Consider the following 15,721-nt stretch of genomic DNA (forward strand, 5'->3'; position numbering starts at 1 on the left):
CCGTTTTTCAGCCTGTGCCTCCTGCGGTGGATGGCAGGCCTCAGTGGCTGCTCAGATCAAAATGGTGAAGAGCGGCAGGTGTGGGGACGGGGTGCTGAAGCCATGGCACTGCCCCCCCATGTCCCTGGCACCCTGCCGGGCAGCCAGTCACTTCCTGCCCCGCCCTGGCCCCCCAGCAGACATTCGGGGTGCAAACACCTCTTCCCGCCCGAGGAAAGGCTCGGCGGGGCAGAGTTTCTTTCTCCTCCACCGTCCAGCACAGCACGTAGGCCGACTTAAAACCAGCACAGAAGTGGGTCCGAGGGCAGGTCCTCAGAACCAGAAACAGCCCCTGCCCCTCTGTCACAGGCACCGAGGCCCGTGGGGCAGGGCGCCCACTGCCCCGTGCCCTCTCCCGCGCCGTGGCCCGCACACGCACCCCGCCAGCCTCCACGCCGAGGAGACCCAGGCCCGGGCCGAGGCGGGGCCCCGTGACCGTGCTCTCTCCCCCCAGGCACCTGGCAGCCCGAGGACAGCGCGCTCAGCCGTCGGCACCCTCGGCGTCGGCGCCGGTCGTCCAGCAGCCTGGAGGATGCTGAGAGCGGGCGCTGCGTGTGGGGGCCTCTGGCCGTCTGAGAGCCCGCCCCAGGCCAGAGCCCCCGTCCCCGTCCCCGCCTCCGGTCCCCCCTCCGTCCCGGACTCACTGGGCCGGGGCCTCCTGCGCATCCTCGGTGGGACCCGGGGAGACGTACACCGCGTGGGAGCGGGGCCTGGAGGCCAGCCTGCTCCTTCTCCCACCCCCAGCCTTCCATCACCAGGACCCGCCCCTCTGCGGAGGGGCTGGACGCCTCCTGCCTCCTCAGAGACCCTCTGGAACGTTCCATCCGCTGCACCTTGGTCTTCGGGGAGCCACGGCCCCCGGGCTGGCGTCTCCAGCATCTCTCTTCTCAGTGGCGGGCAGACCAGAAGACCGGAGTCCGAGCGGCTGCGTTTTCTGGTGTCGGGCCGGCAACACCAACTTGAAACCTCCCGTTTGGGGCGGGTTTGGGGGGGACGTGGGAGAAGGCCAAGCCACGTTGCACTGGATGCGGAGTTTCCGTCCAGGACAAGCGAAATGGTGCCGGCTCACCAGGCGGCTGGTTGGAAAGACAGTTCTTGCTTCCAGCAGGCGAGCGAGTCTAAGCCTCATGTGACTGTCTTGTTTAGAGAGGAGGCCTTGGACCTGAGAGACACACACACACACACACACACACACACACACACACACACACGTGGGCCTGGATCAGGCGCATCCAGGAAGGCCTGGGACTCACCCTAAGGGGACATTTCAGAACACCTTTGGCCACCTCTCTCGGGTGCGGGAGCTACGCCATCGCTCTGGCCCTGTCCAGTCATCTTCTTACCCCGTCTCCCCGTCTCCACCCCCGTTGGTTCATAGTTGAAGAAACAGGCTGAAGCAGGTGCACCAGGGACCCTCCAGCTGGTACCCAGGCCTCCCCAGGAAGCGGTGGAGAGCGCTGAGCGGGGCCGGCAGTGGGCTGGTTGCTGGTGGCAGGAGGCAGGGCCTTCGCCCCTGGGGGTGTCCCCACCCCGTTTTCCTCCCCGCCTTCCAGTCCTGGCCTGAGAGGGCCGAGGGGAGGACTGCCTTCCACAGGCTCATGGGAGACTTAGGGTGTTCCAGTCACCTGCCCACCCCCCACCCCCAGCCCAAAAGCTTGGGGGAGCAAGGGGGCCCGGACGGTGAGCGGCTGGGCATGCCTCCTCTCGGCACCAGCTCTGCTGAGTCCTCAGAGCTCTTGGATGGACGCTCTGTCTGCTGGCCTTTGGGGAGGTGGGCAAGTTGGGGGCAGAGATGAAAACAGCCACGTGTGAGGCTGGGATGTGGAGCCCAGGCTACACCCGTCCGATGGCTTGTCTAGTATTTGGACCTGTCACCCAGAAGAGCTTCTGGGGCCTTTGCCAAGCCTCTGAGGGAGCCCCGTGCCCAGGGCTCCTGGCTCGGCACCCTCTGGGTGGCTCTCTGCACGGCCGGCTGAGTGGGCCCTCCCACCGCCCAGTGGCTGTGGCTCAGGTTCCGCCTGGTCAGCAGGGAGCCTGCTGTTCTGGCAGGTGTGGTGCCACCATGCCGGAATGGAAGCTTCTGGATGGAGTTCCCTGGCCCTCCCTCTGGAATCCTACAGTGGACTCTGCTGGTTCAGGCCCCACTCCGTGCCCGCCCCTTTCCCCACATCCTCCCAGCCCCGCCCCTTTCCGTTTGAGATCCGAGCAATAGACCCGCTCCCCGGGTTCCTCCAAGTGTGAGTTCCAGGAGCGCCAGGGAAGGGGGCTTCACTCAGCCTGGGGTAGAGCCCGCAGACCGGCCTGTCCTCCGGGAGGTAGCCCTCCGGTGTGGTGTAACCGGAGACACAGGAGCTGCAGGTCAGCAGCAGCCACCTGGCAGGAAGCCATCCCGTCCCCCCTTCTGAGGCTCTGTGTCCTCTCCCGGGGGGAGGGGCTCAGAAAGGTTCTTCTCTGCCTTGGTTCCCTAACCAAGGCCTCTGGCTGTAGAGCGGCCCTTCAGTCCTCGTTTTTCAGCCACTTCCTGCCCTCTGCGGGCCCCTCCACCCCCCAGTTCTCATTCAGATGTTGGCAAGCATCCCCCCCAGAGGCTGGTCCTCAGTCAGCGGCGACAAGGCCGCTGCCCGCCCATCACTGGGCACAGTCGTGCTGGTGGCCGCTGTCCCCGAGAGCATGCACGGGCACGGACTAGCTGGAGGCCACTCCTCCCTGCCACCCGCGGGCCTGAGCTTCCCACGCCTCCAGGTGGTATGGCCCAGGCCTCCCCACAGAGCCCTTTCCGTCCCACCGGAGTCCCCGCCCACACGGGACCCACACGTGAAGCCATCTCACCCGGAGAGAGCTTGTGTCCTGTCCACCTGACCGTGGCACCCCCGCTGCCCACTCTGCTCCAGGCGCCGCACGGGGCTGTGTGCAGGGTGTGTGTGCGGCTGTGCCATCTGGGCGCCCTCCTCCCCGGAGCTACGCTCACGGGTACAGGACAGAGTGGGGACACCAGGACGCAGTGTGTACGGACTGCTGCATGATTCTCAAAACGGAATAAAACTTGACAAGGAAGGAGAGCGCTGCCTGCCGCTGGTTACTGATGGGAGTTCCTGTCCGACTTCCGCCCGCCCCTTTAGCACTGGGGAGAATGGAAGTGAAGTGCAGGCAAGGGCAGGGGAGGCCGTGCCCCTGGATGTGCCATCCCCTGGGCCCTGGCTTTGCCCACAGCCCTCCAGCTCCTGAGGCCTGAGCGAGGAGCCCTCAGCCCCACCCTTGCCCTTAAACCCGAGAACTCCCAGCACTGCAGCTCCTCAATAATTGAAGAGCAGGGAGGCCGGGCGGGGAGGGAGGGCCGCAGTCCCTGTCTGTCACTTAGAGGGTGGCGGATCAGGGGCGGGGAGGCAGCCGCTTACTGGAAATCGGGAGGGATTACCCACCCGCCTTGGTGCGTCTGCGGTCCGTGCGGTTCACGGCGCGGACCCGGGCGGCGGGTGGATCGGAGAGTCAGGCCTGCCCGTGGGCACCAGGCCGACCCTCGGGACAGGGAGAGGGGGACAGGCCGAAGCCCGGAGGAGAGGACATGGAAGCCCAGCACGCGGCTCCCGAGGCTGCGCCCCGCGCCCCGGGCTGCGTCCCCGGAGCCGCAGACGCCTCGGAGCAGCGGGAACCGGAGCGGGCCGGGCGAAGGCAGGTTCCGGGGGTGGAGGCTCCCTGAGCGCCCGGGCCGGCGGGAGCGCGGAGCCGCGCGCCCCTCGGGCGGGAATGCGGGCGCGGGCGCGGGCGCGGGGGCCGGCGGCGCGGGAGAGCGGAGCCAAAGGAGGGAGTTCCAGGGAGTTACCGCCGCCGAGAGGGCGAGAGCCCGCGGTCACCTTGGAGACGCGCCGGCCAATGGCAGCGGCGGAAGCTGTTTATGGGGGCGGGGCGTCGCCATGGCAGCAGGAGAAGCCTTCGGAGCGGCTACTTAACGCGAGTCCCGGGCCGCGGGCGCTCAGAGAGGCGCCTTCAGGCTCGGGGGGCGGCGAGCGGTGCCGGCGGGGCCCTCCGCGGAGGGCTCAGAGCCGCGGGGGTGGTGGCACCTTCTTCCAGAACCTTCCCTTAGCCCGGCTGCGCCCTGAGCCAGGTAAGGGGCCGGAAGGGGGGCGGCCGGCAGCGCGCCCTCGCATGCGTCCCGAAGCCAGCGGCGGGCCTGCAGGCTGACACCTGCGGAGTTTGGGGGTGCCTCACCCTCCGCCCCCATAATGATGTTTCCTGTTCCCTTCCTCCGCCTGCTCTTCCCCCCGGATAACCCCTTTTCCAAGGCCAGACGGCCTTCCCGGCCCCCGCCCCGTCGGGCTCCCTCGCCCCTCTTCCCCGGGGGCGGGTGGGAGCGTCTGAGTCTCCGCTCTCGGGGGCAATGGGGTGGACGGGAACGCTCCTACCTTCCCCCTTTCTTTGGCTCATAGTCTCCCTTCAACCCCGAAGAGGGAGTGAAGGGCGAGGGTCGGGCGGGGGTCGTCCTGTTCCCCAGACCTCGGCCCCAAAGACCCGCGCGGCTGCGGGATGATCATCCTGCACACACCCCCGCCCCGGCCCCCGGAGCGGGGAGAGGGCTCAGCTCCCGCCCCGCTCCCCGCAGGCCCCACGTCCGTCCGTGTTCGGAGGAGGCGACCCCGGTCCCGGGGATGGACGCGCGCGTCCGGGAGGCGGAGTGAGCGCCGGAGGGACGCCGCCCGCCCCCTCGGAGCCGCGGCCATGGCGGAGAGCTGGCTGCGCCTCCCGGGCGCAGGGCCGGCGGCGGGGCCGGAGGGCGGCCCGGAGGAGCCGGACGCCCTGGACGACAGCCTGACCAGCCTGCAGTGGCTGCAGGAGTTCTCCATCCTCAGCGCCAAGGCGCCCGCGCTGCCCCCGGGGGGCGCCGACCCGCACGGCTACAGCCAGGTGCCGGGCTCCGCGGCGCCGGGGTCCCCGCTGGCGGCCGACCCCGCCTGCCTGGGGCCGCCGCACACGCCGGGCAAGCCCACGGCCTCCTGCACGTCCGGCGCCCCGGGGCTGCCGCCCCCCGACGACGTGGACTACACCACCAACCCCAGCGTGAAGCCGCCCTACTCCTACGCCACGCTCATCTGCATGGCCATGCAGGCCAGCAAGGCCACCAAGATCACGCTGTCCGCCATCTACAAGTGGATCACGGACAACTTCTGCTACTTCCGCCACGCGGATCCCACCTGGCAGGTAGGGGGGGGGGGGTGCGGCTGCTCCTGCCTGGCCTCCTGCCACCCCTCTCCCCCTCCATCCTTCCAGGGACTCACTCACTGCGCCCAGATCCAGGTCCAGCCGGCAGGGCCCCGGGGAGGAAGGCCCGGAGGGAGGCCCCGGAGGGAGCCGGTGCTGGGAAATGCCTCTCATTTGGCTCCAGAGCGGAGGAGGGGGATGCTCAGGGGGCCTCCGGGGTGAGGATGCTGAGTTCAAAGGGCGAACATTGTCCCTCCTCCAAGAGCGCAGCCCAGGGACCAGGGCCGGACTCGGCCATGGACGGACACAGCCCCCTGCGGGGGAGGTGGTGACGGACGAGGGACACAGTTTGGTCCCCGGTCCTACAATTCCTAGACACTGCCTGCCCGGGGCCAGAGTTCCAGGACCTGCCTGGAGCATCGGCCCACGCTCTGCCTCCCGCCTGGTTGCAGTTGGCTGGGGGGAGGGGGGGGAGGGGGGCAGGTGGTCGAGGGCCGTGGGGTGTGAAGCCAGCTGTGTCCCGGAGCCTGGGTATGGGGCCTTCCTGCAGCTGCTGCCCCCGCCCCCACTCCAGCCGCTCCTGTTTCCTGTCTCCCCTCCTCCCCCTCTTCTCCCTCAGGCTCCCCGGGGAGACAATTACCTGAGCCAGGTGCTCTCCGCGGGGCTCTGCCTCCAGCTCGGGCTTCAGGCTCCGAGTCTCAGCCCAGGGCCAGGCCGCCATGTAAACACCCAGCCTTGCCACGGGCACTACCCACCTGTCTGCCCTGCTGGTCAGGCCCCCGGCCCCTGTCCCCCTCCTGCGCCTTAGATGGTGCTCTGAGGCCCGCAGGCATTGCCCTGAGAGGCTCAGGCTCAGGGCCTGGTTGGGGACAGCCCTCCCTCACCCCCCGGACACCCAGAGTCCTCCCTGGGCACCCACAGGCCACCTGTCACATCCCGGCTGCTCTTCACTGGCTGGGCCCTGGCGGGGCGGCGCCCTCGGCAGCCTCGGGGCGAAGGCAGAGACCCCGCTGCCCCCCACGCCTGCGGAGCCCGGCTGCGGGCAGTGGGCCCAAGAATGAGTGCTGTGCTCTGTGCTGGGTGACATCAACCGAGGCCACACAGCTTGGGTGGGAGGAGGGGCGTGGGGGGCAAGGCCCAGGCCAGCGGCTGGCTCAACAAACAAGGCAAGCCGTCGGCTCCTACCATACCTCACCCCTGCACACACTCCAGCGCAGGCACGCACGCGTGAGCACACACACATGTGAGCACACGCACAGGCACACCCACCCCACCCCTCTCCCTCCACAAACAGCCGGCCGGCCAGGCCCTGGGGGAGCGGAGGCGTTTGGCCAGAGGCTGCGAGTGGTGGGGTGAGGGGGGGCGGGCAGGGCAGGGTGGCACTGAATCCACCCTGTGGCTCGGGCTCGGATGACTGAGCAGGCGGATATCCCGGCAACAGGGAATAAAAGCCCCGACGGCCCTCCTGGCTCCGGGGCCGTGGCTGGTGTCCCAGAGCCTCCTCCCCCGCCCCCACCGAGCGGAGCGGGCGGGAGCCGGGCGGGAGCACAGGCCACCGCCGACCCCTCCTCCCCCTCTGTCCTCCCAGAACTCCATCCGCCACAACCTGTCCCTGAACAAGTGCTTCATCAAGGTGCCGCGGGAGAAGGACGAGCCAGGCAAGGGCGGCTTCTGGCGCATCGACCCGCAGTACGCCGAGCGCCTGCTGAGCGGCGCCTTCAAGAAGCGGCGGCTGCCCCCGGTGCACATCCACCCCGCCTTCGCCCGCCAGGCCGCGCCCCCGCCGGGCCCCGCGCCCTGGCCCGGGCCGCTGGCCGCCAGCACCGAGGCCCAGCAGCTGCTGCGGGAGTTCGAGGAGGCCACGGGGGAGGGCGGCTGGGGCGCGGGCGAGGGCAGGCCGGGGCACAAGCGCAAGCAGCCGCTGCCCAAGCGGGTGGCCAAGGCGCCCCGGCCGCCCAGCTCCCTGCTGCTGACCCCGGAGGAGCAGGGCGAGCTGGAGCCCCTCAAGGGCAGCTTTGACTGGGAGGCGGTGTTCGACGCGGGCGCCCTGGGCGGGGAGCTGGGCGCGCTGGAGGCCCTGGAGCTGAGCCCCCCGCTGAGCCCGGCCTCGCCCGGCGGGGACGTGGACCTCCCCGTCCACGGCCACCGCGCCGACTGCCCCGCCACGTGGGGGCCCGCGGGGGCGCCGGCCGCCGACAGCCTGGACTTCGACGAGACCTTCCTGGCCACGTCCTTCCTGCAGCACCCCTGGGACGAGGGCGGCAGCGGCGGCCTGCCCCCCGAGCCCCTCTTCGAGGCCGGGGACGCCACCCTGGCCGCCGAGCTGCAGGACTGGGCCAGCGTGGGCGCCTTCTTGTAAGAGGCCGGGCCCGCCCGCCTCCGGACGGACGGCGTCCGAGTCCAGGCCAGACTGCCCCCAGCACCGGCCCGGGACCCTGCTGCCCCCAGCACCGGCCCCAGGGACCCCGCTGCCCCCAGCACCGGCCCGGGACCCCGCTGCCCCCAGCACCGGCCCGGGGACCCCGCTGCCCCCCATAACGGGCCCGGGGACCCCGCTGCCCCCAGCACCGGCCCAGGGACCCTGCTGCCCCCAGCACCGGCCCCGGGGACCCCGCTGCCCCCAGCACCGGCCCCGGGGACCCCGCTGCCCCCAGCACCGGCCCGGGACCCCGCTGCCCCCATAACGGGCCCGGGGACCCCGCTGCCCCCAGCACCGGCCCAGGGACCCTGCTGCCCCCAGCACCGGCCCCGGGGACCCCGCTGCCCCCAGCACCGGCCCCGGGGACCCCGCTGCCCCCAGCACCGGCCCCGGGGACCCCGCTGCCCCCAGCACTGGCCCGGGACCCCACTGGCCCCATAACGGGCCCGGGGACCCCGCTGCCCCCAGCACCCGGCCGGGGACCCCGCTGCCCCCCATAACGGCCCCGGGGACCCTGCTGCCCAGACAGGGGCTGGGCATGCCTACGGGGCCACACATCTCCCAGCCGGGCCGCCCTCGGCTCCCAGCCCCGGAGAACCGATCGATCGCTGTCTCAGCCCGGGCCCCACACACAGTGTTGCATTGCCCTCACCTGCCCGCCCCAGGGACCGGCTACACCGCCCGGCTCTGAGCGCCGTGGCCCGAGGGGCCCGTCCGGGCTGGGGAGCCAGAGGACAGGCCGCCCGGGCACCTGGGCTTCCAAAGGTTCTCCTTCCTCCTCCCCCCACCCCCACCCCTGTCCGTATGCAGAGAAAAGTCCCAGGTCCGCACACGCTAATGAGGTGACTGCAGATTTACCCCCTGGGGCCTCTCCAGGCAAAGCCCAGGGGCCGGGCGGGCGGAGCCGGAGGGGCAGAGAGAGGAGAGACGTGAGGGCCGGGCCCCCCCGGGGCAGGGAGACTTCCTAAGGCCGCCTGCCCATCTCCACCGCGGGCAGGGGCGAGGCTGGAAACCCCTCACGTCTGAGCCCCACCGGAGGCTGACAGTGAGGAGCTGGTTCCGGGGATTGGGGGCACGGGGAGGGGCAGACGGACTAACGTAGTGAGTGTAACCTAGAGCTGAGGCTTAACCGGGAGGGATGGCCAGCTTGCTAGAACCACGGGGACCAGGAAGGGGTGGGGGTCGCCCGTGCCCCGCCTGCACTCATGGGGGGAGTGTCTTGCGCCCCCCCACCAGCGCCCCAGGCTGCATCCCGAATCCATCCTCCTGCCCCACGGGGCAATTTAACCTTTTTCATGGAAAGTTATTTACAATACATGTTTTTTTGACAATAAATTTTTTTTTAAATCTGCAAATGGACCTGCTTGCAACTTTCTTTGGGAAAAGGCGAGGGCACGGATGGGGGGGTTCTCATCGGTGCCGCGGGGGAGGGCTGGAGGGAGCTGGGGGGTCACTGAAGGCCTGAACATGCCCCCTGATGACTGTCCCAGGAAAGGGGGGAGGCAGCTAAGGGCTCCCCTGCAGCCCTGGCCTCAGTGCCCCCGTCTGCACAATGGGGGTACCGCCCCCCACAGCCCAGGAGCCTGCGGAAAAGGAGGCTCAGCCCCTCCCTGGCCGGGGACTCACAAAGGCTGCGCCTGTCCAGGCTGGGCTGAGCGTGTGTCCCCCTCCCCGGGCCTGCCTGGGCTTGCCCGCCTGAATGTGCCTCCCTGGCCTGGGCCGGCTCCAGCACCGCCTGGAGGGGACGGTGTGAGGTCAGAGGGCCCGTCCCGGGGCCCGCACGCCCACCTGGGGTGTGTGCACCCAGCGCGGGCCGCCCTCCCAGGCCCGGTGCGGCCGGAACAGGAGGAGGTCTGTGCCCAGACCCTCCCCCCTCACACTGGCAGGTCTGCTCTGCGAGGAGCCCAGCCTACCAGGGCTCTCATGGGGAAACTGAGGCACAGAACACATGTGTTCAGCCAAAACCGGTTTGGCTCAATGGATGGAGCATCGGCCTGCGGACTTAAGGGTCCCAGGTTCCATTCCAGTGAAGGGCATGTACCTTGGTTGCGGGCACATCCCCAGTGGGGGGCGTGGAGAAGGCAGCCGGTCGGTGTTTCTCTCTCATCGATGTTTCTAACTCTTTATCCCTCTCCCTTCCTCTCTGTAAAAAATCAATAAGATATATATTTTTTAAAAAAGAACATGTGTGTTCGCGTGACGCACAGTGGCATCTCTCAGTCCTCTCCCCCAGCTTTGTCTGGAGCCCACCTCTCCGCTCAGCCCCACGAGAACACCCTGGGGGTGCACAGCTCCTCCCCAGCACACACACACACACACACACACACACACACGCCCTGGCACAGATGGGCATCTCCCGCTGCCTGCCCAGCCTCCATGGACTGTTTCTAGCCCTTTCTTTCCCTTCTCTGGGGCTCGGCTCAGGGCCAGGCCTGCATTCCCCTGGCGAATGCTGCTTTCACTTGCTAATTATTCCAAATATTTCAGCGGGCACACACTGTGGGGCCACTGGGGCCTTGCTGAGCCCAGAGGCCAGCCCACCCCTTCCCACAGCAGCCAGAAGCCGCCTCAGTCTGCGACTCCCTTCACCCCCCACCCCTCCAACCCACCTGTCCAACTCCCTACGGGCTCCCAGCAGTGGGGAAATGGGGGGGTGGTGTATGGCCTTCTCCATTGGCCCCCAAGATCAGCCTCCAGCCCTGGCCAAAGGAGTTACACCTCTGATTGGCAGGTGGGCGTGCCACCCTCTCCCCTGGGCTGGGGGAGGGACAGGTCTGGCAGGCAGCGCAGCCCACAGTGGTGAGGTGAGGCGGGAGGGGAGCGGGGGCGGCGAGGAGAGGCGGGAGGGGAGCGGGGGCGGCGAGGGGAGGCGGGAGGGGTGCAGGGGCGGCGAGGAGAGGCCGGAGGGGAGCGGGGGCGGCGAGGAGAGGCGGGAGGGGAGCAGGGGGGCGGCGAGGAGAGGCCGGAGGGGAGCGGGGGCGGTGAGGAGAGGCCGGAGGGGTGCAGGGGCGGCGAGGGGAGGCCGGAGGGGTGCAGGGGCGGCGAGGAGAGGCCAGAGGGGAGCAGGGGCGGCGAGGGGAGGCGGGAGGGGAGCGGGGGCGGGGCTCAGCCCTGGCTGTGGGGGAACCGACCAGGAGTGGAAAACCCCTGTGCGGGGCCCAGGCCTCACATTGATGAAGGGCCCCGGACGCTGACAATGCCCAGCAGGGCCGGTGCTCCGGGCTCCCCACTCCGAGCAGGCGGCATCTGAGGGGGAAATGTGCATTTCAGAGCCATCCCTCCTGCTCACCCTGCCCGATGGCTTTTATTTTTATTGTTTATTTGTTTAGATGTCGTATTGATTTCAGAGGGGAAGGGAGAGGGAGAGAGAGATAGAAACGTCACTAATGAGAGAGAATCATTGATCAGCTGCCTCCTGCACACCCTACACTGGGCCCCACACCGGGAATCGAGCTGGCAACCCAGGCCTGTGCCCTTGACCGGGAATCAAACTGTGACTTCCTGATTCACAGGTCAATGTTCAACCGCTGAGCCACACAGGCTAAGCCTGCCCTGGTGGCTTTTTAAAAAGCTGTCCCTTTACCTCCTAGTTACTGTGGATTCCACGTGACCCCCATCAGAGTGCACTGCAGCAGGTGGCAGTAAGCTGCAGACAAATGCCCATCGGCACCAACTGCTGAAGTGTCTGCGTCCTCCAGAGCCCTCGTGCCCCCATCACCATCAGGACATGAACAAGGACCTGGCAATCCCACCCCCGTTCGAAGGTAGCAGATGGCCCCACTGATGCTCTCCGCCCCCCGGCCAGCACCCCAGTCCAGGGTCATGAGTTGCACTGAGGGGTTCTCTCTCTCTCTCTCTCTCTCTCTCTCTCTCTCTCTCCCCCTCTTCTTCTTCTCTCTCTCTAATATATATATATATATATATATATATATATATATATATATATATATATCCCTAGCTGGTGTGGCTCAGTGGATAGAGCGTTGACCTGCAGACTGAAGGGTCCCAGGTTCAATTCCTGTCAAGGGCACATGCCAGGGTTGTGGGCTTGATTCCCAGTGGGGGGTGTGCAGAAGGCAGCCGATCAATGTTTCTCATCATTGATGTTTCTATCTCTCTCTACTTCTCTCTTCTTCTCTGAAATCAATAAATATATATTTATATTTTGGCCTTCTCCACTTGCCCCCAAATATATATATTATTGATTTTAGAGAGGGGGAAGGGATAAGGATAGAGATAGAAACATCCATGAGAGAGAAACTTCAATCAACTCCTGCACACTCCCTACGGGGATCGAGCCACAACCATGGCATCTGCTCTGACCGGGAATCCAATCTGACCGGGAATCTGACCGGGGACCTCCTGGCCGGGCAGCCCTCTCTCCTGTCAGCTGTGTGGCTGCGCCCATGACTCTCCGAACAGGTTCCTATCTCCTTTCATCCCCACCTTCGAGGTGAGAAGCCCCTAAAGGACTTCACTCTCAGGTGTTGGGGGCAGCCCTTCCCAAAGAAGCCGCTCTCCGGTCTCCTAAGTGTCCCCTTTGCCCAGCTGCCATGGGAGGGGGAGGGGGGAGGGGAGAGAGAGGGCAGGAGCTTGGAGCTGGAGGCCTTCCCCTCTCTGCCCAGAGCTCATCCTGTCCCGGCCAGGCCACCACGGTCCAGCGACTGGGACCCCTCAGCCCGGCTCCTACTGTCCCCCAGCAGCAGGCCAGGCGCCTGCAGAGCCGCCGCGCTGAGGACGGATGGACGGCTCTCCGCCCCGCACCCGCACAGACTCTCAGAGGGAAGAGTGAGCTGGGGCGGGAGGGTGTGAGGGCAGGTGGGAGGAAGAGGCAGGAGCCAGGCACACTTCCATCGGGGCAGGGCCCGAGGTAAACAGGTGTATGTGGCCTCGCAGCAGGGGGCAGGGGGCAGGCCTGGGCCTGTCTGCGGTGGAGATGGGGGGGCGCATTCACAATGGGGTGGAGAGCGGCCCAGGTCCTGCTGACACATTCTTACGTAAGAGGAGGAGGAAAGGCGGGTGGCAGGGAGGGGAGGCACCCTGGGGGGCTCTGAGAGGCCACCCCTGCTGGGGCTGCGCTGACCTGCGTGAGGCAGAGGCACACGGAGGCCCTGGGGTCACCGCCCTCCTGGGCACGTGTGTCTGTCCCGCTCAGGGGCTCCGGGCGGGACAGGGACAGGTCAGAGTCACCCCACGGGCATGCTGGGGCCTGGACTTGCCTTGTGTGGTCAGCCGCGGGCAGGGGTCAGCTGGAGAGCACTGACCCCCAGGAGCCAACCCGAGGGGGGGGGTGCGGTGCAGGGGAGGCTGGTGCACATTAACCGGGGGTGACGGACCAGCTCCCCTCGCCCTGCCGGACCCCCGCGCGCTTGCTTGAGGGGCTCAGGCCCTCTTTCCCCAGGAAGGAGGCAGCTGCCTGGGCCCCGGGACAGCAAGACCCCAGCAACTGGGGAGAGCAGCCGCCTGCACACAGCTCCCCGCCCACGGCCCCCAGGCCCCCAGGCCCCCAGGGCCTTTGAAGCCCCAGCGAGGCCCACAGCCCTCCAGGCTGTTTGCCAGGGAGCCAAGCTGAGCGGAGAGGCCGCTGTGTGTGCGCAGAGCCACCCACGGGCCCTGTCAGTGCCCTGCCCCGCCTCAGACCACCCTGCCCTCTGCCGGCCACATCTGTGCACCAATCCTGTCCCGTCCCCAGTGATATTCCGGCTTCGCCCACTTGCTTAGAGGGTGCTGTGCTGGCCGGCAGGAGGGGTCCCAGCGGTGGGAGGGGTGGCAGACAGACCCTGCCTCAACGTCCCCGTCCACGTCCCCTGGGTCTCTCTGGCCTCCCTGAGTGGGACACGGGGTCTCCCAGCCCCGGAAGGAATCACCCCCTGGCCCAGCACCCCGAGAACAGAGGAGAGCCATCAGGAGCAGGCAGGCCCCCGCCTGGCCCCGCCCGGCCCAGCTCAAAGCCTGGGCACCTTCTGGCCGGGGAGCTCCTGCCTGAGGGCAGTTGGGGGGTCACTCTGATGGCGGTTCCACGTGGCCTGCAGCAGGAGCAAGGCGGAAACTGACTCTGTGGGCTCGCCCCGAACCCTGGAGTTGAGTGTCCCCAGGACCGGATGGGTCAGAGCCCCGCTGAGAGCAGTCCCACACTCCCGGTCCACACCCAGGCCCCCCCGCCCAGGTGGCCTCCTCCTGGGCTTGGGAAGGGGAGTTCCAGGATGGGAGGCGAGCCGGGCACGTGTGACCCCGAAGATGCGGCCACACAGTGCGCTCGATCGGTGGGAAATGCCAGTGCGGCCGGGAGGGCAGGCGGGGCGGCCCCAGCGGAGCCCCGGACGGATGACTGACCCTGTGAGGTAGGCCCTGCCGGTCAGGCTGAGAGTGGAGCCCATGGGGAGGGCGGAGGGAGTACGCTGGGGAAGGTCAGCCCGGGTTAATGTGGAGACAGTGGGGCCTGGTGGTGAGCCACCCACCGCGCGGAAGGATGGGCCCGGTGAAGGCAGGTTAGAGCCGCAGGTGCAGGCACTCCCCAGCAGTGAGCGGGGGAGCCGGAGCCGAGTCTACCGAGCCCTGAGAGGGCCAGGGCCAGGGCTCCTTGCCCTCCCCCCTCACCTGTTCCAGGCAGGCCCCGCCCAGGAGCCGTGGGGAGTCATGGCCAGTGGCCTCCGGCCTCTGCGGGGCATTTCCTTAAAGGGGGGTAGGACCTGCGGGGCCTGGGTGTGTGCGGGGTGGGAGGGTGTGTGTGCGGGGAGGGGGTAGGACCCGCGGGGCGGGGTGTGCGGGGGGGGGGTTGTGTGCGGGGAGGGGGGTAGGACCCGCGGGGCGGGGTGTGCGGGGAGTGGGGGCTGAGCCCCGGGGGAGCCAGACCTTCTGGCCGGTGGTGAGGATGCGCCCCGGGGTGCGGGCGCGGGGTGTGGGAGGCGGCCCGAGGGTCTACGGGGGTGCGGGAGGCGGGGGCTGGGGCAGGTGGCCCGCACCTCCGCGGGGGGCATCGGGCGCCTGGTCCTCAGTTGCCTGGAGCCGCTGGCTCGGACCCCGCTCCAGGCCGGTGGGGCCGTGGGGACCCGGGTTTTCTCGGCCGTCGGCTTCCTCCCGCCTCCGCGCCCCTCTCCCTCCGGGGCCGCGGGCCTCCCGTCCCCCCCGCCCCCCGCCCGCTCGGCCCTTGGGGGGATCCCCGCGCCGCCCGCCCCGCTCTCCGGGGGGGACCCCCCTGCGCCGCCCGCTCCGCCCTCCGGGCCCCCCTCTCTGCGCCGCCGGCTGGCGGGCGGGCGGACGCGCACAGGCGGCGGCGGGCGCCCCCTGGTGGCCTCGCAGGCCCTCCGCCCGGACTGGGGCTCAGCGCCTGGGGGAGCGGGGAGCGCGCCCCCCTGCGGCCAGCCGCGTCCTCCACACCCTCCCAGAGGCTCTGGAGCCTGAAGATGCCCCGGGGGGGGGGGGGGGCAGGCGGGGAGGCGGGAGTCAGCGCCACGTGGCGTATTCGGCCCGCTCCGGGGCCGCCTGCCCGCGGTGACAGGTGGGGGGCCTGGGGTGTGCTCCCTGCGACCCTGTCGCCGTGATGTTCGCGGCCCGGAAGCTCCCAGTCGCCTCCAAAGGCGCATGAACCGCCTTCCCCTCAACGCCCCGCTCTGGGACTCCCACCCCCCATCTCCCCTCCAGGTCGTCTCATCCCGCGGTCCTCCCTCCGGGCCCTGCTCCTCCCTGGGCCCCTGGGGTTCGCCATCACCTAGCTGTGTGTTTGCTGGCTCAGCACAGATGTGTGTCCCCTCCCCAGGAGCTGGGCAGCGGCCTTCCTGCCCCTCCTGCCACCACCTGCCACCTGCCAGGCGCCTCGCTCTCCTCGCACTGTTGTCGCTCGGCCTTTGATCTGCCCTCAGCGGGTCCAGCCCTGCCTGGAGCCCTCCTCTCGGCTGGGGGCCGCTTCACACCCTCAGCCAGGAGGTCTGGTCCGGCCTCACAGCCCTCCCTCCCCGGTCACACTTGGCCTCCGTTGCTCAAGTGGGCATGTCCCCTGGGGACACCCCCCCAGCCTCTTTGAGGACCCGAGTTCAAACCGGTTTACTCAGGGGGCATTCAATTTGCAGGTGG

The 15,721-nt window shown here is 68.7% G+C and overlaps 2 protein-coding genes across 2 annotated transcripts in view; both read left to right on the forward strand.

Moving 5' to 3' along the window:
- The window catches only part of RNF157 (ring finger protein 157), a 47,607-nt gene extending 44,486 nt beyond the window's left edge, over window positions 1–3,121 (forward strand). Inside the window, exon 19 of the mRNA XM_084862122.1 lies at window positions 494–3,121. Within this exon, the coding sequence (XP_084718248.1) occupies window positions 494–615 (122 nt within the window). The 3' untranslated portion in view covers window positions 616–3,121. The remainder of the gene's footprint in view (window positions 1–493) is intronic.
- Window positions 3,122–3,825: 704 nt separating this feature from the next.
- On the forward strand, window positions 3,826–7,658 carry FOXJ1 (forkhead box J1). The gene is made up of 3 exons (XM_084861844.1): window positions 3,826–4,141; window positions 4,637–5,232; window positions 6,821–7,658. Exons 1-3 carry the CDS (start codon window positions 3,910–3,912, stop codon window positions 7,589–7,591), a joined length of 1,599 nt encoding a protein of 532 aa, XP_084717970.1. The 5' UTR covers window positions 3,826–3,909; the 3' UTR covers window positions 7,592–7,658.
- The last annotated feature ends 8,063 nt before the right edge of the window (window positions 7,659–15,721 follow it).

The sequence above is a fragment of the Pipistrellus hanaki genome (assembly GCF_964339955.1).
Source record: "Pipistrellus hanaki genome assembly, chromosome: 16".
Lineage (NCBI taxonomy): Eukaryota > Metazoa > Chordata > Mammalia > Chiroptera > Vespertilionidae > Pipistrellus > Pipistrellus hanaki.

Excerpts from the sequence above, each read along its gene's own strand:
- FOXJ1 (XM_084861844.1), top strand. The coding sequence starts at position 3,910 with ATGGCAGCGGCGGAAGCTGTTTATGGGGGCGGGGCGTCGCCATGGCAG. Across the intron at positions 4,142-4,636 it reads CCGGCTGCGCCCTGAGCCAG|GCCCCACGTCCGTCCGTGTT; the intron begins GTAAGGGGCCGG and ends CGCTCCCCGCAG. Across the intron at positions 5,233-6,820 it reads ACGCGGATCCCACCTGGCAG|AACTCCATCCGCCACAACCT; the intron begins GTAGGGGGGGGG and ends CTGTCCTCCCAG.